The sequence below is a fragment of the Lissotriton helveticus genome, chromosome 6, assembly GCF_964261635.1.
Source record: "Lissotriton helveticus chromosome 6, aLisHel1.1, whole genome shotgun sequence".
NCBI classification, from domain to species: domain Eukaryota; kingdom Metazoa; phylum Chordata; class Amphibia; order Caudata; family Salamandridae; genus Lissotriton; species Lissotriton helveticus.
The window spans coordinates 1,264,996,876-1,265,024,179 of record NC_136067.1 but is presented as its reverse complement, the minus strand read 5'-3'; the positions used below and the strand labels follow the sequence as shown (position 1 = coordinate 1,265,024,179).

At 44.2% G+C, this 27,304-nt stretch overlaps 1 protein-coding gene across 1 annotated transcript in view; it reads right to left on the bottom strand.

Moving 5' to 3' along the window:
* The window catches only part of LOC144762669 (uncharacterized), a 162,764-nt gene that overhangs the window by 18,332 nt on the left and 117,128 nt on the right, over positions 1–27,304 (bottom strand). The window contains exon 4 of the mRNA XM_078647906.1: positions 3,474–3,500. Within this exon, the coding sequence (XP_078504032.1) occupies positions 3,474–3,500 (27 nt within the window). The remainder of the gene's footprint in view (positions 1–3,473; positions 3,501–27,304) is intronic.

Sequence of the window (27,304 nt, the reverse complement as noted above, 5' to 3'; positions counted from 1 at the left end):
TGCACTTAACAACTGCAAGGATGTGACAAGGAGGGCCTAAACCTTCATCCTTTCAAAGGGGAGGTTCTCCCCACTGGTTGGTTATTCTTTGCCTCGATCCCTGGCAAAGAATTACCTGACTAGGGACACGAAAGAGCATGGAAGGGAAACATAACGTTTGCATTGATACTGGGATGATCATGTTTGAGTTCTTTTTCTGATATATTTGGTATACTCAGAATTTATAGGAAGGTTTACATTTTGTAAATGTTTAGTGATTTAAGGGCTATTCATCTACACATGGAAATGATTGACTCTTTTATTTACTTTTCACACTATAGAGTATTTTGAATGAAAACTGTATTATTTCCAATTTGTTTATGAATGTTATTTGGTGAAACACCGTTTGAATTTTTAAATAGCAAAAGTAAAAAAAGAATGAAATTAGCGTGAAATAAAGATTTTGTGGAACAAAATTTCTGTTATTTTGACAAAGCATCACAAAACATATGGTCTTAGGGGCCGATTATGACTGCGGAAGGCCCGTCACTGCCAGCCATGCGCTGGCGGTCCTTCCGCAATTGGACAGCTCTTTTCCCCCGCCACATTACGATGGCGGAGGGAATTACACTCAGACCGTGGCAGATGCAAAGACCGTCTTCCACGGGACCGCCACCAGCAATCTCACTGATTGCCTGGCGGACAGACCAGATAGCCCAAAATGGTGGCGGTGCCTATCAGGCACCGTCCACCAAATCAGGATGCTGGCTACAGCCGGCTTTTCCATGGTGGCGATACTGCCATGGAAAGGCTGGTGGGGATTAGTTATGGGGCCCGTTGCAGGCCCCCCTTGTGTTGGGGGAGGTGTGGGTTCACTGGGGGGTACCCATTGTACCCCCTACATTTCACAGCAACCGTGTGGTGCCTGCCACGTAGTGCAGTGAAATGCACATCCTGCCTTTTTGGCATCGCAGTGGGAGCTGCAGGCAGCAGCACCCGCCGCAATGTTAAATGGCAGGATGCGACCGCCATGGTGGCGGTTGCATCCTGATTAAGTGTGTGCATGGATTGCAAATGGTCCCAGTCTCCACCAGGATGGCGGACGGACTCCAGTCTGTCTGCAATCCTAATGACCCCCTTAGTGTGTAATATTTGCTTGTGTAGCTGATATAAAAAGGGGGAGAGCCAGGCTCTTCTAAAGGGGAGGCAGTGTAAAGTTTTAGTAACATACCTGCAGTCCTGCAATCCTCTATGCAATCACATATACACTAGCTGCATACTCAGAATCTTTGTCACAATCCTAAACACTGGTTTTACATTCCAAGGATTAAAAATACAGCTTTAATAGGATTAAGATTTTCAGCTTCTGCTTCCTTGTTTTTGAGGAAGAGCATCGTTCATAAAGATTTCCCTAACTCTGAAGGAGTCTTAACCCTCCTTGTTGTTGTCCTTTGCATATAATTTATGAATCAGGAAATTAATTAATGCTCATTTTGCAGAATGCTTATTTCTGAAGGTGAATAAAAGTGCATAAATATAAAAGTTGGTTAACATCTTGTTTTCTATGGAAAACGGCAGGCATACAATGGAATTTCCATTACTGTGGAAGAGCCCAATTTAAAATGGCAGCCATTGATTGTTTTAACTGGGACTTCACGTTCCATACAAGCAGTGATATTATAGAAGGTGAACTAGAATGGCACACACAAATAGCAACATTGATTGAAGCACAAACATTCCAAACTGTATCTCCGATAGATTGTGTTAGTATAAATCAGCTCAATTTGCACAAATATAAGTGCCAGGGCTCTCGTCAGGAGGCTACTGCACCTTGTGCCACACATTGCCCTTGTCAGTGCCGCCAATTATAGTAACCACACACGCACTAACCTTCACACTTCTACAAGTGTGACAATTCGGACTATTCCAGACCTCCAAAGCTATAAGAATGGCTAGAGTGGCAGGCAATATTCATTATTAATGTATATTGAGTTGATAATTAACTGTTGTGGTCATATCTAAATTAGTTAGACAGTGCCCTGGTGCTGACAATTAAGTGCCAATGCCGGCCACCAGAAACCACCTGCTCAAATTAAGCACTGGTATAAGATTCTGCTAGGAATCTGTGTCCATCCCATATGGATGCGATGTGGAGGTTAGTGGGCAGAGTAGTGCATGTGCACTGTTTCAGTAGCAAAAGAAAGAAAACAATGACATTTAACAGACTGGAAAAAAACAAATATAAAGAAACCAGTGAATCTGACCTTTGGAATTAAGCTGGAGCCCGAGTAATGCAATGACACAACTCATCATGTAAATGCTGAATAATATTTCTTTGGTGTTAGTTTCAAAGAAAATAATTTTTAGACCTCGAGTAACCATTTACTTAAACTGTAGGACGTGTTGCTTTTATGGAGCAGAGCCTGCTTTCCCAAGTGACCTCTATAGTAACCAAATAGTTCTTGCTACCTCGTGAAAACAAATTCAACTATACATTTGAATAGGTGGAGAAATGATGCCTCAAATATCCAATAGATGTGTATGACAAAGTATGACAGCAATGGTTTAGGTTAGGATATCTGACCCAAACAAAATAAAGCCTCAAGTGGGCTGACCCAATACTTACTCTCTGTATATAGGAAACAATAGGTCAAGTAGACAGCTGTGCTGTCAAGCCAGGTTTGATAAAACAAAACGTCAGATTCTAACCACCTCTGCTATCCTATGGCAGCTCAACCACCAAACCCTGGGTATAGTGAGTTACTACATTTGCCATTACAATGGCAGCTGGGGGGAGGGGGCACATTTAAAGCTTAACATCACTGCAGCAGACTTTTCCATAAAAGGAGATACTGCCTCCACAGCTAGGGTCACTTTTGGGGGAGTCCCTGGTAGCAACAGACAATGGTGACATGGGTGAAGCTTGTCACTTGTGTGGACATAGATTCTCCGAGCAGTAGCAATGTCCAGGACCCTCATAGCAAATATCACTGACACACTGGGAGTTGTATTCCAAAGCATGGGGCTATTCACACAGCTCTCTCCCCAGGACCACTGTGGCCTCAACCATCTCAATTGCAGCCCAGATCAGAAAGGATGCTGGTGAAAATGGAACCCGATGAGCTGCTTTAAATTGGACAGCATATGCAAAGTGATTTCCATCAGTTTCAGGTCTGCTGATGTTGACCTCTGAACACCCCATATTCGTATAAAATGCTCAGGTCCCACTATTAGACTATAACATTTGGTAACATTTAATCATAAAAATGAGCTGCAACTATCACAGATGTGCCTGTCTCTAATACATGATTCCTACACTACTATTTGGATCACAAGCTTTGGTAAAAATTCTAAAATATAATGTTTCTGATGTTTCAATTTTTGTTTTTGAATTGATTTTTGAAATGCACCCAATATGGAGATGGTAAGCTTCTGTGTATAAATTTTAAGCATATTGTAAAATCCTTGATTGTGAGGAGGAAGGCTTACTCTACCTGGTCAGGGTTTGCGTAGCAGCCTCCCTGTGGGACAAAAGGAAGATGTGTTAGATTGCACAGTTGGCAACAGAATTGAGATAAACAAGTTCTTGCCCTTGCAGGGTCAAAATATATTGTCATAAATTGCTGTTTAGCGAAATTAGGTTCCATTAAAATGTTCATATTGAGATATAAAAATGACCAATCCTCTAATTTTCATTCATAATTATAGAATGCTGTTGGTTAATCAAACATAAGAGAAATGTGCCCCAGATAAAATGCTTTCAATGCTGCTGTCCCATTATTATAAAAGTGTCTCTCAAAACAAGGAAGGAATTTGTAATGGAAATCAGGTGACCAAAGTTTTAAAATCTTGGACTGCAGGGTCCACTTGTATCTAATCTTGTAAAGTGAATCCTGGATCACAGTGGTGCTAGTGGTACAGGAAGTATGGGAAAGGGTATCAAAATACCTGATTTGCTGAGAAGGGATGGAGGAAGGAAAGATGTCAACATAAATCAGTTTTCATGAAAAGGAATCTGGAGCAAGAAATATATATATTTTTTAGATCCTCTAATTTCTTAACATTATGTCTGTAGATTGTCTGCATTGTGGAAACTGCAGATTTAGGGGTCAGTGAAAAAATGCATATAACAATATATATGTGAATATCATACATTTCAATGTGAATGTTCAGAAATATAGAGGTAATAAATATTCTCCTTTGAGTTTTAGTAAATTGTGTGAATTGTCTCAAATTTCTGCAATGAAAAGGTGTTGCAATTAGAGTATGTGGATTGTGTGTGTCTTTCTATTAGTTTGCAGTATTTGGTTAAAAGGAGCCTTGGTTTACAGAAACCTTTTTCTCTGGTATTTGTTGAGACTCTTTCAAATTTCAGTCCAGATTGTTTTCTTTTAGTCTTTTGTATTCTGTGGTAAGCACCTTTTTTTCTGCTATCAATAACCTCAGCTATCTGGACCTTATATCATCAATTCTTCAAAACAGTACAACGAGAAGTACAGCGATTGACGGAGTGGGCTTTGGGTGAGCCTTTTTGAGCCCTTGGCTTTTATTTCATGATATCCCATTGCTTGGCTCGGCTGTCCATGTAACACATAGTATCATTTGGGTGTTGGTGATGGGGATCATGCAGTTTATCAGTTGAACTGCAAATAGGACATGAGCTAGAGTGCGTAGTTTGCTGACATGACATTTGAAATTCTGTTTTATATTTTTTGTATAGGATGTGCTTGCGGCTTGGATGGATTAGCCTATCGAAAAGTCATAGTGCTATTCTCTAAGTGCCCTTGTGCATTCCGTTTTTTAATAACATATTGTATTTATGGCTTTTTTGTTCATGACATAAAGATGTGTGTAAACAGGTTTTCTTAATGATGCAATAAAAATACTGGTCACTTGTCAAAAGTTCAATGCAATAGTTTGCTGTACAACGCAAACCTAATCCTTTGACTTCTCTTCATAGCACTCTTCTTTGAGGGTACAGATTAACTTTGAAAAAATCTAAATCAGTCCACAATCATTCTATGCCTGTGCCTGTGTATGATACCAAATGTCCATAGATATCCTGAAATTCACAATTATAGGCAGAATAACAGCCACTGAAAAGTAAAGTGCGCAGGTGGTGGTCTGTACACAACATCTGTCACAGCTCTATGTGGCCCTTGCAGAGCTTTGTATGGCCAAAGTGAAGCCTGCATTTAAGGTGGGCTAAGATGAGTGCAGGTGCGAGATTGAGTAAGGTTTAAGGTAAAGAGCAAATACGTCATTCCCCAGCATAATCTACACTCTCCCACCACTAACTTCAATTTGAGAGGTGAGAGGAAGGGATTTAACTGCCCCAGAGGGAGAGGAGTCCTCAAAGTCCTCCACAATTTGTCTATTCTCCATCTTATTACAGCTGTAGCATATTGGCAGCCATGGCGGTTAGGACATATTGAACAGGGAGGCTCCCTTAATGGTATTTTTCACCATCTGCAAATTCCTGGCTATGAGAGGAAAATGAAGGGAGGCTGCTGAGAGACTAGTGGAAGGACTAAATGTTGGTGGCTTCACTATATGACTTTTCACCATTGAGGTCATTAATCAGATTGCTACTTGCCTGGGATAGATTAGGTAACCCTCCTACCTCTTTCGTCTTGGACCTCACTTCTGTCAATGGTGACGGAGGGCAGCTCCTCTCTGCCGGCTCCTCGTGTTGCAGGCCGGGCTGGTGCAGTGCTTGTGCTGACAATGCCACCGCCCGATCTAAGGAAACCTCTTGCGGCAGCCCTGCGGCTCTTCCTGAGCTCCAGGGCGGCCGAGAAACAACGTGGACCGGAGTCCGAAACCGAGGGTGAAAGCGGCTCCAGAGCATACCCAGACTAAGACACATTAGTTGCAGTTTTTCCCTTTCTTGTTTTTTGAAAATACAGCGGTCGGAGCCTATCTCCTTTAATTACCAGACACACCGCACTTTGCGCAGGGAACAGCAGAGCTTGCGACCTGCTTACTAAGTGGCCGCCATGTTCTCAAGGAGGAGGGAGAAGGGAGGCTTAACATTGCCAGACATACAATACTATGCATGGGCCTTCCAGCTAAAACATTCTAGAATGTTAGCAAAGACACCAGATAGCTCTATAATAGGTTCAATGTTTTTAGCAATGTTGAAAGTATCTAGAGTAAATACAGTAGGATTCCTTTTTAAATTTGGCGACCCCAAATTCTTTAAAAAAATCAAACTAAAGGTGCTCCATTCGATGGCGAAAATGTGGTATCACATTAGAGGCCTTTCAAAACGAAATTACTACTCTTACTTTGCTCCAGTTTGGGAATCACCAGGGACTCCTGAGTGCCTAGATGATATACTGGCGGTACCCATCAAAAACGCCAACCTTAATGTTTGGGGGGACCTGACCAGGGAAGGAGACTTGCTGCCCTGGCAAGATCTCAATGGGCTGACGAAAAACACTCTCTCAAAGTTTAAATATTTTCAATTAAGAAGCTGGCAGCAAAGTAGAAAACAGGCACTTGGCGTCGGCAACATATTAGAGGAGCAACTGGTAACAAAACCCATTGGAATTAAGGAGGTAGCATTTTGGTACTGGCATCTTATGGAGACCATGGACGGAGAGTTCACGCTGGCTTAGGAATTATGGGGAACATGCTTGCTGAAGGAGCAACTGCAGAATATTTGGCAAGTATCTATGTGCACACTTTACATCACTGTTAAACCTGCCTTTTTAAGTAGGAACCACCTTTTTTCGCTCCACAGGGCTTAGATATCACCTGAAAAACTATCAAAGATGGGGAACGGGAGTCGAACATGTTGTGGTAAATGTGGTTTGGAAAAAGCGACGGACATGTACATGTTCTATCAATGTCCTGAGATCAGAGGTTTTTGGGACAAAGTGGAGTCATCATTGTCAGGTATTTTGAACCAGCAAATAAAGGTAAGCCTGTCCGTGGTTATATTTGGAGTAGGGGATGTTTTTACGGGCCACTCAAGAAATCTGCTGTTTTATGCTATGCTACTTGCAAGAAGAGAGATCTGTCGTAAATGGGTGAGCAATATATCCCCGCAGCACTCTGAATGGTTGGAATCCCTTCTGTATATGTCCAGAATGGATCTATTAGGAAAAAAAAACTAAGAAGCAAGATTTCAGAAAATTGTTGATGCCATGGATGGAGTCCCCAGACAGGGCGGTGTAGAATTTGAAGGGTATGGTAGATCAAGAACATAGTTATGTCCAATGATTACACCGGCATTTCTACTCTGGTCTGCTAAAGATCTTCTTCCTCGATATACCAAATTCTAAAGCAACGCCGGTGTAGGTCCTTGCGCCGAGTGAGAGATATAGCCGCTTGAATGAATATGCCCATCGTAGTAAGCCCAACAGTGGTCAGTATCTTTCGCAGATAAAGGGCTGAAAAAATTGGACATAGGAACCTTCTAAGGTGAATGAGGACAAAATAAAATTAATAAATAAATATATATATATATATATATATATATATATATATATATATATATATATATATATATATATTACCTACTGGCGGTCGCCAGTAGGTATATATAGTTAGGATTTTTTCTCTATGGGATTTTTGAAAATTCTATGTCTAATAACTTTGGCGTTTGTGGACGGAATTGGCTGAAATTTTCAGGAAAATGGAACATTTTGTTTCTGAGCAGCCACTGAAAATTTGGGGGGGGTTTGTCAAGGGGGGGCTGAGAAAAAATGGGGGTCCCAAAACGTGTTTTTAACATTGAGTTTTCCATAGGGCGGTTGGCCTCACTTTTAGCCCGAACGGCTGAATGGATTTGCACGAAACTTGGCAAAATTGTAGGGACTGGTAGCCCGATGTGCCTTTGCTAGGTCTCAATATATGTGCTGCAGTGGATTTTGAGAAATTAACGTTCAAAAAAAGATATATATCTGTAACAGCGGACCGGGCAGCGCTCCAGTTCGCGTACTTTTCGCGTTACGGAGCTTTGTGAAGCGAAGCTGATTGGTTCTCCGGTGTCTGTAAACATTCCAAACAGTCCGTAGCGGCCGCCATCTTGTCTCTCGGTAGGATCGAGAGACAGGAGGAGGCCAAAGCGAAGGGGCAAATGACCATAAGGGGGCATAGTAGATCCTCCCTAACCCCCTAGGTTTGATGTGGAGGTTTTAAAAGGGCCCCGCGGGGCAAAAAAAAAAAATAATAATAATAATCGAACGGCTGAATGGATTTGCACGAAACTTGGCAAAATATTAGGGACTGGTAGCCCGATGTGCCTTTGCTAGGTCTCAATATATGTGCTCCAGTGGATTTTGAGAAATTAACGTTCAAAAAAAGATATATATCTGTAACAGCGCTCCGCGTACTTTTCGCGTTACGGAGCTTTGCGAAGCTGATTGGTTCTCCGGCGTCTGTAAACATTCCAAACAGTCCGTAGCGGCCGCCATCTTGTCTCTCGGTAGGATCGAGAGACAAGAGGAGGCCAAAGCGAAGGGGCAAATGACCATAAGGGGGCATAGTAGATCCTCCCTGACCTCTTAGGTTTGATGTACCATTTTGCCAAGTTTGGTGTAATTCCGTTCAGCCATTCAGGCTGTAGACGTATCTAAATGTCCTATGGAAAATTGCATGGGGAAAACACATTTGAAAGTGTTGAAATTTAGAACCAATTAAAATGTTACTTTGGTTTTGTATTTGTGTGTGATGAAAGTTAATTGGTTATGTATATATCTAAAATGAGAGGAAACCACAGCCATTTTGTGATACTACTGTCTGAGGTATATTTGTGAGGAATTTTTGGTGCTCAATTTCTGGTGTTTGATTTACACAGTACTAACACTTCTCCTACTTTTAAAAAGGTGAGTTGTTAATTTGTAAGGGGAACTATGTTGTACACTTTAAGATAATTTGAAAAATGTTTTCTGTTATTTATTTACAGTCCTTCTGTTATACTAAATACTTGATAAAGTTAGTTTTATATTATGTATTACTAAAAACGATAAATGAAAGTGATTATTTTTTTCTGCAATTTACAGCAAGCAATTTCAAAATAAAATGGCTGACAATGAAGAGACCGTGGCAATTTCTTTTTGAATTATCCACTACATTTATTGAAATTGACAGCACCAATAATGAAATATTCTCACAAGGAGGAGATGACTTGATTGATTTTTTTGATCAATCTCTTGATGGCGAATTTACGAATGTTTGGAGACCATAGAGTTACAAGAATCATCATTGCAGACTTTTCATGAGGAGATTCCTGATGAGATGATTGAAGAGGAAATTCCTGATGAGGACATGTTACTAGTTCTTTCAAATTTTGAAAATTCAGAAGAATAAATTTATATTTAGAAATCAAAAATTGTTTGAGACATTATTCATTTTTATTTTTAATTTATGAGGTTGTAGCGAAGTGATTGTAGTATAAAATGAGACTTATAGTATAGAGTGCAACATTTTTATGTTACATGGTAAGTTTACTCATATTTACTTTCCTTCTCCCACTATATTATCTCCAATGTGTATTTGACATCTCTTCTTCATCTCCGGCCTCCTTTCTCTCACTGTCTGTGTCTGATGCATCTTATTGCTGCCATTTTGTGTAATTACAGAAGAGAGTAAAATAAAATAGTTCGGAACGTGAAAAGGGGGCAAAGTAGAGTACCCCTCACCCCCTAGGCCTTCTCAGGCGGTCCCAAAAGGATCAGTTTCTGTTTTCCTGAGAGATTATGGTATGAGTTCCATATACCACAATAACTTGCATTACAACATGCAAGATATCTATCTCCTATTACCAACTTTTGGAGATATTCGCGCTAAGCGCGAATATCTCCAAAAACTAACACCTGCCCTGAGCAGTTCTTAGCCATGTTATCCAATGGGAGGTGGATAACATGGCTAAGAGCATTAGCTCGGTAATGCATGAATATCGCTGACTTTTTAGCGATATTCATGCATTGCGGCCGTTTTTTATCGCATATGCGATAAACCTTGATAATAGCAAGGTTTATCTGCGATAATTTCTGACGATGCTTAGCGGTAAAAAATTTGTTGCTAAGCATCGTTAGCGATAAATATCGCTTAACTTTGGTAATATGTACCAACGTCTGGTAACGTTCGATTCGAAGGAAATGAGGAAGTGTTGAAAAACATTGTCTGCGCCATCTTGCCTTTTTTGAAACGCCACACTTTTGTCGTGCACGGCAGCCATTTTAGATGCCTTGACCAGACCCACTCTCTGCACGCTGTTGATCCGTAGCATGGCTCCCCACCCTCGCAAGCATCTTCCCCAGGCACTGGTCACCCCCGCTCTCTGTCTTATGCATCGGCAATAAACCTCCCCCCATCTGCGCTGCTCTTCCCTGAGAATCACACTCTGTGCCCGCCCGACACCTCCCTTTCGCCCTATTCACTACTGCACCCTCTGACACTCCTCTTCCTCTGTGTCCGATTGTCCAGGCTATCAGCTAGCCCTGCAGATGTAGTTTATGGCCCCAGCTGTAAAGAATCACCCCTCTTCAAAGGAGTTATAGTAGATCAAGGCCCACACCCGATGAGATCCGTCAAACCACACGCGTTCCTACTATCTGAAAACCATCCTGTATTGTGATTGGGGAGGGGACCGAGCCTGAAGCGGGAGATTCCAGGGATGACTCTTTGTACATCAAAGTTTTTACAATTATGTGTCACATTAAAAATATATAGCACTCCAACAAAGTAGTAGGAATATAAAACTTTAATAACTTATAAATATATACAACAAAACAAAAACAGTAAAAACATTTAAACAATGAAGAGACCGTGGCAATTTCTTTTGAATTATCCACTACATTTAATGAAATGGACAGCACCAATAATGAAATATTCTCACAAGGAGGAGATGACTTGAATGATTTTTTTGATCAATCTCTTGATGGCGAATTTATCGAATGTTTGGAGACCATAGAGTTACAAGAATCATCATTGCAGACTTTTCATGAGGAGATTCCTGATGAGATGATTGAAGAGGAAATTCCTGATGAGGACATGTTACTAGTTCTTTCAAATTATGAAAAGTCAGAAGATGTTGCCTGGGTGCCGCACTGATTTGGGTATCCGGCGTGGGGCGTCCCGGGGGGTGGGTTGTCAGTAGCGGTCTGTTGTGCGAATAGTTCCAAGGCAGCAGAACGCGCTGAAATCTGGATGGCACGAAGGTGATGTCTAGTAAGTTGCCGCCCAGCAAATAACGGCGTGGGGCGCCGCGGGGGGGTGGGGGGGGGAGGCAGTCCAAAGTTCCGTTAAAAGGGCAAAGGAAAGGATCGGTGGTTTGAACCATCAGTCAAAAAGGGGAGGGGGTGCAACAATTTTTCCTACCGGGTCACACTGTGCTTTCACCGGAACTGAGGTCTGCAGGTTTCTAGTCATTCAAACTGAGGCTGGCGCCAGCATGGGAGCGCCGACGTCCCGCGGCTACAGTTTCGTCACTCCACGGGCGATCATGGCAGTCATTCCCCATCGGGGGTGTCTGCGGGGGTCGGGGACTCCCGCGGCTCCTCTAGAATCTTCAAGGTCGGGGAGGACTACGGTGGTGGAGTCAACCAGTGACCGGGCCATTTCTTCATGCTGGGCCCGCTCTTGCCAGGTCGACCGCCATTTTGAGAGTTCGGTAGCTACTGGCGATCGCGGGGTCAAATGAGCGGACGGGCTCCACCCTGCCGGGCGAGACGTTGCAGCATCGCCACAGTGGAAGAACCCTTTTCCGGGCGCCTGGAGCGCTGAGGGTGCAGCTGGGAAGCCTCCACCTGGGGAGGCGGGAGAGGCCTGTTCGCACCGTCTCTCCCACCCAGTGCACCCCACGGCGTCTCGCTTGACATTTGTTATGGCCGGACCAGGCGATGAGGACGAGGGGGGGGGGGGGTCGGAGGCATGTGCAAGACATCCCCCCCCAGTGTTGTCGCAGCCATTATAAAAGAAAGAAGAAATGTCCCGTCCGTCTTTGGGCCGGACCTCCGGTGGATGGCGGCCGGACGCCCTTTGCTCTGGCCCCATGAACGGGTTCCTTGGCTCATCCGGTGGGGCAGGCCTTGGCGTGTGGTGCCTCTCCTGGGCCTTTCGTGCAGTGGCCTCTCCACTCCCAGTCCCTCCATGGATGCTGGCCCAGACTGGGAGAGAGAGGGTCTAACCTGCAATTCTCCAGGGTTACCGCCACCGCGGCCGGATCCCGTCGGCCTCGGCCTCTGGTTGATGGTGGCCGGACTGGGAGAGAGAGGGGAGGGTCGAGGACACGGACATTCCCCCCCCTGCAACTCTCCAGGGTGGTCGTAGCAATCCCCCTGGCCGGGTCCCGCTGGCCTCGGCCTCTCCTCCGGCTACACCCTACGTGATGATCTCCTGGCCGACGGTTGGCAGCAGGACCCGCCTTATATGTGTTGCTTCCGGCTGGGCGTAGCCGGAAACCTGTTTCTCAAACAAAGGATATTGAGGCAAATGTGGCGCATACTCTCTTCTTAACCTATTGTATTCCTTAACACAATCTAGATCCGCACAAATGTTTGTGACATCACACTCAATCAAGTACAATCCCGATAAAGTTTCCAGAATGGGGCGGATGTCTGCTGACTTGTATCTTTCCCAGTTTGCCGTTATTTGGGCGTGGCAGGCGGTGGGACAGACACGTTTTGGGGCAGTGAGGGGCGATGAAGCCTCGTTGCCTTGTGGCCGTTGCAATGTCACACTTGGTTTCTCTTACTGTTTTCAGGTTTCTTATTACGGGCTTACTTCTAACGTTTCTTGTTTCTAGGACAATAATAGGTTTTATCATTACGTATTGTTATCGTTTCTTTGTTTGTTATTTAATAAAAAGTTCATCAGTGGCCTACTGATTTTCGTTTTCCTATTCCTTTCTTTCCAGGTTGTTTCATGCTAAAGTTTCTGTTAACAGGATACAGTGATCACTTCGTTATTATTGCATATGTCCTTTTCACTAGGGGTGCTCTCTGGTCGGGCCAGATGACCTATCTCTAGTAAATGGTCCGGGTGAAACAGGTGCATCAATCAGTGGGGAGTAGATAGGCATGACAGATTACAACAGGGGACAAAGGTCCGCATTACCTACCCTTTCACTACTTGCAAAGATTTTCCTACGTTTATTTGCAAACAGGGAATACCTCCAAAAAGAACCAATTCCCAAACAGTCAATGTTCGGGCAAACAATCAATCAATGAGGAACGAAATAGGCACGACGTGTTAAAGGTTTGCGTTACCTACCTTTCACTATCTGCAAAGGGAGAGAGAATATTCCTATTCTTCCTCGTTTGCAGGCAGAGAAGATCGTTAAGAGAACCAACTTCGAACAATTCAATGCTCGATTCAAACAATCAACAAGGGGTACTGTGAACACAAATGAACGCCGCTTATGTACATACACATTGCTATTTTCAACAGGTTGTTCCTAATGTTTCTATTTTAGCCAGGTCAAAAAGAGATCCCATTAGTGGCCTACTGATTTTGCTCGATTCCTTTTGTTTTTTTACACGATTTTTCGCTATCTGCAAAGACTAAACAGAGTATTGCGACTCTGTGCTTGTTTGTAAATAGAGAATGAACCAAAGAGAACAATCAATGAAATGGAGAGAGAAGCAGGCACGACGGATTACAACGGGGGCAAAGGCCTGCGTTAACTACCCTTCACTATCTGCAAAGCGAGAGTACTCCTAATAGAAATGAGGGGGGGGGCAGCATTCAAAGCAGATCAGTGTGCATAAACACGAAAATGTTTTTACTTACCACGTACTTGACATTCAACAGCTTATGATATTTGCTATTAAAAAACCATTGAAATTCACTGAAAAAACCATAGGTTATAGACCATATATAGTTAGGAATTAGCATTTACAAAACCTTGAAAATTCACTGAAAAAACCATAGGTTATAGACCATATATAGTTAGGAATTAGCATTTAAAAAACCTTATTTTACTCACACAAAACCATTGAAATTCCATATATAGTTAGTTGCACTAACTATATATCGCGCACCCGCAATCCACTGCTGATGATGTCACATATTACATCATTCATGACATGGTCAGTGACATCACTGATGACATCACTGATGACATCTCAAATGACATCACTGATGACATCTCATTTGACATCATTCTTGTGCTAATACGATAAACCTCTTCAGACTCTAATATAACCTTAGATACACTCAGTGTATACAGACACTCACACACTGTCACTCATCCATGGAGTTACTCACACACCTAGTCAGTCATGCAAAGAAACAATCTCACCTCCATTCCCTCAACTATACAGATATACACATTACTTATTCAAACATATACTAACACATATTTACTCTCTTATACAATCCCTGATACAAGTTCACAATGATCCATACAGCCCCTCACACATTCAGTGGCTCTCATGCACAGTTATTTATATATGCCAACTCTCACATGTACTGTGTTTTACATATGTACTTACTATGACATGTAGCATTGAGATATCCATTCACTCATCAATACACTCATGCACACAGTCAACCGCCCATGTAGCTGTTTCCACATGCACTCTTGAACTCATACACCTAGTGAATCAACTGCTCACACATCTATGCACAGAGTCACACACCTCCCAGCCACCCCCACACAAACTCAATCTCCCATACAAATACTTGGGCAACCAATCAATAACACATATAACCTCTCGTATAGCTAATGATCAACACATGCAGCAGTTTACATCACAACAGACATACTGATGCACATATTCAGACAGTTTAGTCACTAACCCATGCATTTAGTACGACACATTTATTCACTCACTCATACAGTCAGTCACGCACCTACTAAATCCTTCATCCAGACGCTTATACATCCACTCATTCTTCAATAAATCAAACATATTGAAACTTTACAGAAACACACAGTCACTGGATGATGTCATCAGTGATGTCATCAGTGATGTCATTTGAGATGTCATCAGTGATGTCATCAGTGATGTCACTGACCATGTCATGAATGATGTAATATGTGACATCATCAGCAGTGGATTGCGGGTGCGCGATATATAGTTAGTGCAACTAACTATATATGGAATTTCAATGGTTTTGTGTGAGTAAAATAAGGTTTTTTAAATGCTAATTCCTAACTATATATGGTCTATAACCTATGGTTTTTTCAGTGAATTTTCAAGGTTTTGTAAATGCTAATTCCTAACTATATATGGTCTATAACCTATGGTTTTTTCAGTGAATATATATATATATATATATATATATATATATATATATATATATATATATATCCGTCAAGTTCTTCTCCTCAAATGGGGAGGTGAGTCGCACATACAACACCGTGCAGGAGCACTTCACTTGTACAGATGGGCAGTTGTTAGAGTCCTGAAGCGTTTCGTTCGCCTTCACAGCGAACTTTCTCAATGGTTGGCCCAGGTAGAAGCGGATGTATCAGTGGGACGTGTTTTGATGTTGTTATAGCCTTGCCGGCCTTCTGGTGGACATCTTAGGTGATGATCGCCTGGCATGCTGGTTACTGCAGTCCCGCTGCATGCGTGATAATTTTTCTAGATGCCGATACTGTTCTGTTACAAGGGAAACCATTGGATTTCCCGTGGTGTTGTTCCGGTAGCTGTCCATATTTAGGATATATATAATGGGGCATATTGACGAAGAAATGACACAGCTTGGCGCTTCAAGCAATTTAGCAGCACCACGCTGTGTCATTTAAAAACTGTAGGGATGCGCGGTATTCACATGAATATAGCGCACCCCTGTGTTTTTGCTTGCGGCGGCTCTAAAAAAGCTGACTAGTGCTCAATGAAGACACCCTGGCGCCATAGTGCAAGGAGGCCTGTGTAGCACGGATGATTGTTTATGTGCAGGTAGGGACACCTTACTGCTCTTAAACATTCATTAAAGGTGATTCGCTCCTTCTATGTGTGCTGCAGACATAGAAAAACTAAAAACAAGGAGAATCAAAAGTATTTCTCCTCGGTATGCCACTCTAACGCCTGCTTTTCGATGGCATTAGTTTTCGGCGCTGTTTCAGATTTACAGATCCTTCTAATATGGGGCAGTGTCAAAAAGCAAAGGGTGTTGCGGTAAAACGCCCACAGCAACACCCATTGCATGCCCCTTTCATTCAGAAAACTGTGTGAAAGGGTACAGAATTTACAATGTGACGTTAAGCCACACAAAGTGGCTTAGCACCGCATTGTAAATATGAAGCAGGGCATTGCACCACAGGAGCGTCATAAAAAGGGATGCTCCTGTGGCGCAATGCCCTTGTAAATATGCCCCAATGTTTCTTGAAATGGCACAGCTCTGAAGGCCATGGTGACATGCATGAACACATGTTCGGTAGGCCTTAATTTGGCAGGACTTTCTAGGATTATTTCAAGATCATGTTCCCTATTTTCCTATTTTGAGGAGTGGGAGTGCCAATGGAATCCCGAGGTACACCGCCTGATGGTCCAGTAAGCATAGTTAATGAAAAACGGGCTAAACCATCTGTTGAACTCAATATTCAATCCAAAGCATGCCTGACTTTTAAAGTAATGCCATCTAAACTTTGAGTGGCTAGATCTATGCTCCTAGGAGGTCCCCTTTGTCTGTTTAGATGTCAAAGTAACTGAAGGTGTTTAAATGGTTCTGTTTAAGTATGAATTAGGCCACTGAATCTTCCTATAGGCTATTTTGAGAGGATTGTTCAACAAACTGGCCTAAAAAAATTAAAGAAAATCTGCTATGAGAGATGAGAAATAGAGCATTGCACAAGGAGGGACTTGCAGTTGAGAATCGATTCACAGAAACGTTGTTCAACGAGGAAGCTTTAAAATGCATGTTTAAACTGTATTGAGTTTGAGTAAAGGTTTTCAGCTTTCAATTGAGCATTACTTTTGTGGAAGGGCATTTCACAGAAAAACTCACCTAACAGAGACGGGTTTTTAATTGGGCTTATTAGTGTCACTTTTTAGTAAGTGATCTCCAGAACTCTGGAAAATAGGACCTTGCTTAAAGTTGTCATTTAATATGGTCAGCACAGCAGTATAAGGGTGGCTGCCATTATGACTGGATAGTGGAACAGCTCTTCAGGTCTTGAAATACAGCCCTGGAACCATGAGCACTGGTGAATGTATGGCTGACTTGCTTTAATGCAGATATCCTGGTTACAAGTCAGACTGTACTTTTAGGCTTGAATCACTCCTGATCTCTATGTTTTAAATACTGTATTGCACTTAACAACTGCAAGGATGTGACAAGGAGGGCCTAAACCTTCATCCTTTCAAAGGGGAGGTTCTTCTCACTGGTTGGTTAATCTTTGCCTCGATCCCTGGCAAAGAATTACCTGACTAGGGACACGAAAGAGCATGGAAGGGAAACATAACGTTTGCATTGATACTGGGATGATCATATTTGAGCTCTTTTTCTGATATATTTGGTATACTCAATTTATAGGAAGGTTTACATTTTGTAAATGTTCAGTGATTTAAGGGCTATTTATCTACACATGGAAATGATTGACTCTTTTATTTACTTTTCACACTATAGAGTATTTTGAATGAAGACGGTATTATTTCCAATTTGTTTATGAATGTTATTTGGTGAAAGACCGTTTGCATTTTTAAATAGCAAAAGTAAATAAAAAATGAAATTAGCGTGAAAGACAGATTTTGTGGAACGAAATTTCTGTTATTTTGACAAAGCATCACAAAACATATGATCTTAGGGGCTGATTATGACTGCGGAAGGCCAGTCACTGCCAGTCATGCGCTGGCAGTCCTTCCGCAATCGGACCGCGATTTTCCCCCGCCACATTACGATGGCGGAGGGAATTGCGCTCAGACCGTGGTGGACGCAAAGACCATCTGCCACGGGACAGCCACCAGCAATCTCACAGATTGCCTGGCGGACAGACTAGATAGCCCAAAATGGTGGCGGTGCCTATCAGGCAGCGTCCACCAAAACAGGATGCTGGCTACAGCCGGCCTTTCCATGGCGGCGATACTGCCATGGAAAGGCTGGTGGGGATTAGTTATGGGGCCCGTTGCAGGCCCCCCTTGTGTTGGGGGGGATATGTGCGGTCCCTGGGGGTACCCATTGTTCCCCCCTACATTTCACAGCAACTGTGTGGTGCCTGCCACCGTAGTGCAGCAAAAAAATGTACATCCTGCCTTTTTGGAATTGCAGTGGGTGCTGCAGGCAAGCAGCACCCGCTGCAATGTTAAATGGCAGGATGCGACTGCCATAGTGGCGGCCGCATCCTGATTTGGTGTGTGCATGGATTGCGAATGGTCCCGGTCCCCACCAGGATGGCAGATGGACTTCAGTCTGTCTGCAATCCTAATGACCCCCTTAGTGTGTAATGATTGCTTGTGTAGCTGATAAAAAAGGGGGAGAGCCAGGCTCTTCTAAAGGAGAGGCAGTGTAGATAAAGTCTTAGTAACATACCTGCAGTCCCACAATCCTCTATGCAATCACCTATACACTAGCTGCATACTCAGAATCTTTGTCACAATCCTAAACCCTGGTTTTACATTCCAAGGATTAAAAATATAGTTTTAATAGAATTAAGTTTTTCAGCTTCTGCTTCCTTGTTTTTGAGGAAGAGCATCGTCCATAAAGAGTTCCCTAACTCTGAAGGAGTCTTAACCCTCCTTGTTGTTGTCCTTTGTATATAATTTATGAATCATGAAATGAATGAATGCTCATTTTTCAGAATGCTTATTTCTGAAGGTGAATAAAGGTGCATAAATATAAAAGATGGTTAACATCTTGTTTTCTATGGAAAATGGCAGGCATAAAATGGAATTTCCATTACTGGTGAAGAGCCCAATCTAAAATGGCGGCCATTGATTGTTTTAACTGGGACTTCACGTTCCATAAAAGCAGAGATGTAGAAGGTGAACTAGAATGGCACACACAAATAGCAACATTGATTGAAGCACAAAAATCCCAAACTGTATCTCCGGCAGATTGTGTTAGTATAAATCAGCTCAATTTGCACACATATAAGTGCCAGGGCGCTCGTCTGGAGGCTACTGCACCTTGTGCCACACATTGCCCCCATCAGTGCTGCCAATGATAGTAACCACACAAGCACTAACCTTCACACTTCTACAAGTGTGACAATTCGGACTATTCCAGACCCCTAAAGCTATAAGAATAGCTTGAGTGGCAGGCAATATTCATTTTAAATGTATATTGAGTTGATAATTAACTGTTGTGGTCATATCTAAATCAGGCATACAGTGCCCCGGTGCTGACAATTAAGTGCTAATGCCGGGCACCAGAAACCACCAGCTCAAATTAAGCACTGGTATAAGTCACTCGAGATCCTGCTAGCAACCTGTGTCCATCCCATATGGATGCTGTGTGGAGGTTAGTGGGCAGAGTAGTGCATGTGCACTGTTTCAGTAGCAAAAGAAAAAAAACAATGACATTTAACAGACTGGAAAAAAAAACAAATAGAAAGAAACCAGTGAATCTGACCTTTGGAATTAAGCTGGAGCCCGAGTAATGCAATGACACAACTCATCATGTAAATGCTGAATAATATTTGTTTGGTGTTAGTTTCAAAGAAAATCATTTTTAGACCTCGAGTAACCATTTACTTAAACTGTAGGACGTGTTGCTTTTATGGAGCAGAGCCTGCTTTCCCAAGTGTCCTCTATAGTAACCAAATAGTTCTTGCTACCTCGTGAAAACAAATTCAACTATGCATTGGAATAGGTGGAGAAATGATGCCTCAAATATCCAATAGATGTGTATGACAGCAATGGTTTAGGTTAGGATATCTGACCCAAACAAAATAATGCCTCAAATGGGCTGAGCCAATCCTTACTCTTTCTATATAGGAAACAATAGGTCAAGTAGACAGCTGTGCTGTCAAGCTAGGTTTAATAAAACAAAACGTCAGATTCTAACCACCTCTGCTATCCTATGGCAGCTCAACCACCAAACCCTGGGTATAGTGAGTTACTACATTTGCCATTACAATGGCAGCTGGGGGGAGGGGGCACATTTAAAGCTTAACATCACTGCAGCAGACTTTTCCATAAAAGGAGATACTGCCTCCACAGCTAGGGTCACTTTTGGGGGAGTCCCTGGTAGCAACAGGCAATGGTGACATGGGTGAAGCTTGTCACTTGTGTGGACATAGATTCTCCGAGCAGTAGCAATGTCCAGGACCCTCATAGCAAATATCACTGACGCACTGGGAGTTGTATTCCAACGCATGGGGCTATTCACACAGCTCTCTCCCCAGGACCACTGTGGCCTCAACCATCTCAATTGCAGCCCAGATCAGAAAGGATGCTGGTGAAAATGGAACCCGATGAGCTGCTTTAAATTGGACAGCATATCCAAAGTGATTTTCATCAGTTTCAGGTCTGCTGATGTTGACCTCTGAACACCCCATATTCGTATAAAATGCTCAGGTCCCACTATTAGACTCTAACATTTGGTAATATTTAATCACAAAAATGAGCTGCAACTATCACAGATGTGCCTGTCTCTAATACATGATTCCTAGACTACAATTTGGATCACAAGCTTTGGTAAAAATTCTAAAATATAATGTTTCTGATGTTTAAATTTTTGTTTTTGAATTGATTTTTGAAATGCACCCAATATGGAGATGGTAAGCTTCTGTGTATAAATTTTAAGCATATTGTAAAATCCTTGATTGTGAGGAGGAAGACTTACTCTACCTGGTCAGGGTTTGCGTTGCAGCCTCCCTGAGGGACAAAAGGAAGATGTGTTAGATTGCACAGTTGGCAACAGAATTGAGATAAACAAGTTCTTGCCCTTGCAGGGTCAAAATATATTGTCATAAATTTCTGTTTAGTGAAATTAGGTTCCATTAAAATGTTCATATTACCTAAAGGAATTGAGATATAGATATGACCAATCCTCTAATTTGCATTCATAATGATAGAATGCTGTTGGTTAACCAAACATAAGAGAAATGTGCCCCAGATATAATGCTTTCAGTTATGCTGTCCCATTATTATAAAAGTGTCTCCCAAAACAAGGAAGGAATTTGTAATGGAAATCAGGTGACCAAAGTTTTAAAATCTTGGACTGCAGTGTCCACTTGTATCTAATCTTGTAAAGTGAATCCTGGATCACAGCGGTGCAAGTGGTATAGGGAGTATGGGAAAGGGTATCAAAATACCTGATTTGCTGAGAAGCGATGGAGGAAGGAAAGGTGTCAACATAAATCATTTTTCATGAAAAGGAATCTGGAGCAAGAAATATATATATATTTTAAATCCTCTAATTTCTTAACATTATGTCTGTAGATTCTCTGCATTGAGGAAACTGCAGATTTTGGGGTCAGTGAAAAAATGCATACAACAATATATATGTGAATATCATACATTTCAATGTGAATGTTCAGAAATTTAGAGGTAACAAATATTCTCCTTTGAGTTTTAGTAAATTGTGTGAATTGTCTCAAATTTCTGCATTGAAAAGGTGTTGCAATTAGAGTATGTGGATTGTGTGTGTCTTTCTATTAGTTTGCAGTATTTGGTTAAAAGGAGCCTTGGTTTACAGAAACCTTTTTCTCTGGTATTTGTTGAGACTCTTCCAAATTTCTGTCCAGATTGTTTTCTTTTATTCTTTTGTATTCTGTGGTAAGCACCTTTTTTTCTGCTATAAATGACCTCAGCTATCTGGACCTTATATCATCAATTCTTCAAAACAGTACAACGAGAAGTACAGCGATTGACGGAGTGGGCTTTGGGTGAGCCTTTTTGAGCCCTTGGCTTTTATTTCATGATATCCCATTGCTTGGCTCAGCTGTCCATGTAACCAGCCTGGAAATGAAATTTCCAGGGTGGTTACATAGTATCATTTGGGTGTTGGTGATGGGGATCATGCAGTCTATCAGTTGAACTGCAAATAGGACATGAGCTATGTGAGAAGTTAGCCTGGTATATGATGTCCACTATTATAGTGGGCACCTTGCACCAGTGTAAACGACCCTTATGATGGTGGTTGTAAAGTCAACCTTATAGATCAGCTATCCTAGTGGTAGCATGGACCAGCAGTCTTAGGCTAAAACTTCAGAGAGCATGTGAAACCATATATAATCCCTTGAATACCAAATGAAAGAACACCACACAAGGTATATATCAAATATATATGTATTTATTACTAACACAACCGCTCTGCACTCTTTATGAGGTCAGAGTTTGAGATACATTACAAGTTACTTATTTAGCATACTATAAGTTGCTCAAATACAATTCTGCCCTAGGGGCCTCACGAACGATATACTAAGTAAGTGTTATAAGGGCCACTTCAGGAATAGTGAATAGGCCTAGGGCCTAGGGAATCGCTGGGGCTACACTACAGAACCAAAGGTTAGGAAGTAGGAGACCCACGGGAGACGCGGGCAGTGTGGGAACACAGTCGCGAGTTGCCATAGAGTTATAATGGGAACGTAAAAGTTACAAAGTAGTAGATTAAGGACACTTACGGATGGACTGCGGTAAAACCCTGTTAAACTAGGACACTTCGAGAGTCAACACTAAGTATGGGCGAATTTTGTGGATCTGTGGTCTGCGAATTCACGTGAAATCGCCAAAAAGTCTGCGAATTCGTGAATTTTCCTCCGAAATCGCGGATTTTTTTGCGATTTCCATCTACTCAACTGGAGTACTTTCTATTGGCTAATCAGTAAGTGCTACCTCGTTGGGTACATGTATAGTGCTTTTCCTACACTGCAGCTGTGTAAAGGGCCAGAAGATTTGTCTTCACTGACCATGTGTGCCTGTAACTTTGCCACCGCGCCAAAAGGCGCCAAGGTCCCTTGAGTGAGCTGTCCATCATAGTTGGGAAAGGGCGTGAAGACGTTTGATACCGCTAGTGTGTGGTGCGGGGTCAAACGGGCGGGGCTTCTATGCGTGTCAAGTAACATGCCTCTTGTGTATAAAGGGTGAGAGAGCGAGCAGAGCAGCAGGTGAGGAGAAAGCAGCCTCCTGGTCACAGGAACTACACGGGGGTTGCGCTCGTGAAACTCACGGCTGCAGAGAGAGACCCGGGGCTTTTATGCGTGTTCACAAGCCTCTTGTAAGGGTCAGAGAGCGAGCAGGGCAGCAGGTGAGGAGAAAGCAGCCTCCTGGTCACAGGAACTACACGGAGGTTGCGCTCGAGAAACTCATGGCTGCAGAGAGTGACCCGGGGCTTCTATGCGTGTTCACATGCCTCTTGTAAGGGTCAGAGAGCGAGTAGGGCAGCAGATGAGGAGAAAGCAGCCTCCTGGTCACAGGAACTACACGGGGTTGCGCTCGAGAAACTCATGGCTGCAGAGAGTGACCCGGGGCTTCTATGCGTGTTCACATGCCTCATGTAAGGGTCAGAGAGCGAGTAGGGCAGCCGGTGAGGAGAAAGCAGCCTCCTGGTCACAGGAACTACACAGCGGTTGCGCTCGAGAAACTCATGTCTGCAGAGAGTGACCTGGGCTTCCATGCGTGTTCACATGCCTCTTGTAAGGGTCAGAGAGCGAGCAGGGCAGCAGGTGAGGAGAAAGCAGCCTCCTGGTCACAGGAACTACACGGGGTGGCGCTCGAGAAACTCATGGCTGCAGAGAGTGACCCCGGGCTTCTATGCGTGTTCACATGCCTCTTGTAAGGGTCAGAGAGCGAGCAGGGCAGCAGGTGAGGAGAAAACAGCCTCCTGGTCACAGGAAGTACACGGGGGTTGCGCTTGAGAAACTCATGGCTGCAGAGAGTGACCCGGGGATTCTACGTGTGTTCACATGCCTCTTGTAAGGATCAGAGAGTGAGTAGGGCAGCAGATGAGGAGATAGCAGCCTCCTGGTTACAAGAACTACACGGGGGTTGCGCTCTAGAAACTCATGGCTGCAGAGAGTGACCCGGGGCTTCTATGCGTGTTCACATGCCTCTTGTAAGGGTCAGAGAGCACATGCCTCTTGTAAGGGTCAGAGAGCGAGCAGGGCAGCAGGTGAGGAGAAAGCAGCCTCCTGGTCACAGGAACTACACAGGGGTTGCGCTCGAGAAACTCATGGCTGCAGAGAGTGACCCAGGGCTTCTATGCATGTTCACATGCCTCTTGTAAGGGTCAGAGAACGAGCAGGGCAGCAGGTGAGGAGAAAGCAGCCTCCTGGTCACAGGAACTACACAGGGTTGCGCTCGAGAAACTCATGGCTGCAGAGAGTGACCCAGGGCTTCTATGCATGTTCACATGCCTCTTGTAAGGGTCAGTGAGCGAGCAGGGCAGCAGATGAGGAGAAAGCAGCCTCCTGGTCACAGGAACTACACAGGGGTTGTGCTCGAGAAACTCATGGCTGCAGAGAGTGACCCGGGGCTTCTATGCGTGTTCACATGCTTCTTGTAAGGGTCAGTGAGCGAGCAGGGCAGCAGATTAGGAGAAAGCAGCCTCCTGGTCACAGGAACTACACAGGGGTTGCGCTTGAGAAACTCATGGCTGCAGAGTGACCCAGGGCTTCTATGCATGTTCACATGCCTCTTGTAAGGGTGAGAGAGCGAGCAGGGCAGCAGGTGAGGAGAAAGCAGCCTCCTGGTCACCGGAACTACACGGGGTTGCGCTCAAGAAACTCATGGCTGCAGAGAGTCACCCGGGGATTCTATGCGGGTTCACATGCCTCTTGTAAGGGTCAGAGAGCAAGCAGGGCAGCAGATGAGGAGAAAGCAGCGTCCTGGTCACTGGAACTACACGGGGGTTGCGCTCGAGAAACTCATGGCTGCAGACAGTGACCCGGAGCTTCTATGCGTGTTCACATGCCTCTTGTAAGGGTCAGAGAGCGAGCAGGGCAGCAGGTGAGGAGAAAGCAGCCTCCTGGTCACAGGAACTACACGTGGGTTGCGCTCGAGAAACTAATGGCTGCAGAAAGTGACCCGGGGCTTCTATGCATGTTCACATGCCTCTTGTAAGGGTCAGAGAGCGAGCAGGGCAGCAGGTGAGGAGAAAGCAGCCTCCTGGTCACCGGAACTACACAGGGATTGCGCTCGAGAAACTCATGGCTGCAGAGAGTGACCCGGGGCTTCTATGCATGTTCACATGCCTCTTGTAAGGGTCAGAGAGCGAGCAGGGCAGCAGATGAGGAGAAAGCAGCCTCCTGGTCACAGGAACTACACTGGGGTTGCGCTCAAGAAACTCATGGCTGCAGAGAGTGACCCGGGGCTTTTATGCGTGTTCACATGCCTCTTGTAAGGGTCAGAGAGCAAGCAGGGCAGCAGATGAGGAGAAAGCAGCCTTCTGGTCACAGGAACTACACGGGGGTTGCGCTCGAGAAACTCATGGCTGCAGAGAGTGACCCGGGGCTTCTATGCATGTTCACATGCCTCTTGTAAGGGTCAGAGAGCGAGCAGGGCAGCAGATGAGGAGAAAGCAGCCTCCTGGTCACCGGAACTACATGGGGGTTGCGCTCGGGAAACTCATGGCTGCAGAGAGTTACCCAGGGCTTCTATGTGTGTTCACATGCCTCTTGTAAGGGTTAGAGAGGGAGCAGGGCAGCAGGTGAGGAGAAAGCAGCGTCCAGGTCACAAAAAAAAATCTGCCCGACAGCGAATTTGCAAATTTTGCGGCAATTTCGTGAGATTCACGGATCGCGAAATTGCCAAAAATCCGCAAATTTCGCGAGCGGAACAGATTTTGGGCCCATACTTAGTCAACACCCACAGGAGCACCGGAGTACTCGAGTTACCTCACCCAGGAAAGCCGGGTGCATAGGTGTCTTTTCGTGTTGGGTTTCGTCGCTGTTTCCTATGGAGAGCTGCAAAGACGTGCTGCAGGCGACCAGGAGAAAAGTGTCCGGGTGGATCCAAGGGTGGAACGAAGATGAGGAGACCTGAAAGCAGAGGGGACAAAGTCTGGGTCCCTATCCAGTGTCCAGGAAGGAACCAGGAAGGAACCAGGCGATGTCGAGATGCAATCAGGTGAAGAGGTAAGCTTGTCTCTGCAGCCACGAGGACCACAAAGGATCTAGATGTCTGCAGTGTCGGTATCCGGATTGGACCAAACAAGCCTTGGCAAACGCAATCCACGCAGGAAGGGAAGATTGGCTTCAGGTCAGACCAGCAAGGTCTGGGGAGCTTCTCCTTCACAGGGAAGCTGGAGCAAGCCCAGACCAACCAGGCAAGCAGTGTAAGTTCACAAGAAAGTCTTCGGAGGGCTAACTAGCCAACGGGCTAGCAGCCGGGAAGATGCGTCGAGCTGAAATGCAAGAGCAGGCCCCACGCAGCACTCGTGGAGTGTGGAGGGCTGAGCTTCAGTGCAAATAGCGCTCAGGTCTGGGGCTTCTCAAACCCCAATGCATAACTTCGAGGGTACCTCAGAAGCTGCACGGTTTAGCAAAGAGCAGGTAGTCCAGGGTGTCCAGTCCCATGTCTCTCGTGTCCGCCACGGGTCTCAGCTTTGCTGTGGATGTGGATCGGAGTCGCAAAAGTGTGGAAGTCCAGTTCCTGAGTCGCTGAGTCTTCGGGTTCCGGCAGGAGCATCGACAAAGCAAACCAGAAAGTTACTGGTGGTGCCTGTTTGCACAGGGTGGTCACTCTGTGACCACAAGGGAGATGTCTTCAGTCTTCTAGTTGGTATAGATCGTCGAAGGTCCAAGAGTTCTGTTTCAGAATTTCAGTCCAGGATAATCTAATGTCTCTAGACACAGCTCCTATCTTTATACTAATCTAAGGGGCTGGATTACCTGCTAGTTCCCTCCTATTGGTGGACCCTGAGAAGGGGGTGGTTACACCCCTTCCTCTTTGTCCAGTTTCGCGCCAGAGCTGGAGCTGGAGTGTCCCAGCAACTGGTTTGAACCGGGCTATGCATGGAGCACCTGGTGTGCCCCAGGCAGTGTCTCATTTTGCAGCCCTCCCTGCCCCAATACACTAAAAGCCTGTCTGGGGAGGAAACCTATTGTCCATGCCTCCCCTGCCGGAGTTTCGTCCAGCAGCAGGAGGTGAGACTCATGTCTGTGGCAGCAGCATCCATTTTGTGATGCAGAGGCTCTGTTTAACTTTAACCGGGTAAAACAGTAACTACATGTCTTCTCCATCTAGAAGAGGGGGGGGTAGTATTCCAAAGTGCTTGACACCTTACACGACATGTTTTGATAAAGCCAAACCAAAGTTAGCATTAACCGCGAGGATTATAATGCACTTAACAGTATATGGTATGGCTATCTCATAGAACAGCTATCAGGACATGATTCCGAAAGCTGCAGAGGGGCTCTGCTCATGCTAGGGCACCCTCTCACATAAAACCAAGCACTCTGCCTTCAGGATTGTCAAGGCCTGCCATAGGAGTGACTTATAGGTATATATGTGTCTATATATAAGGGTAGAAATGG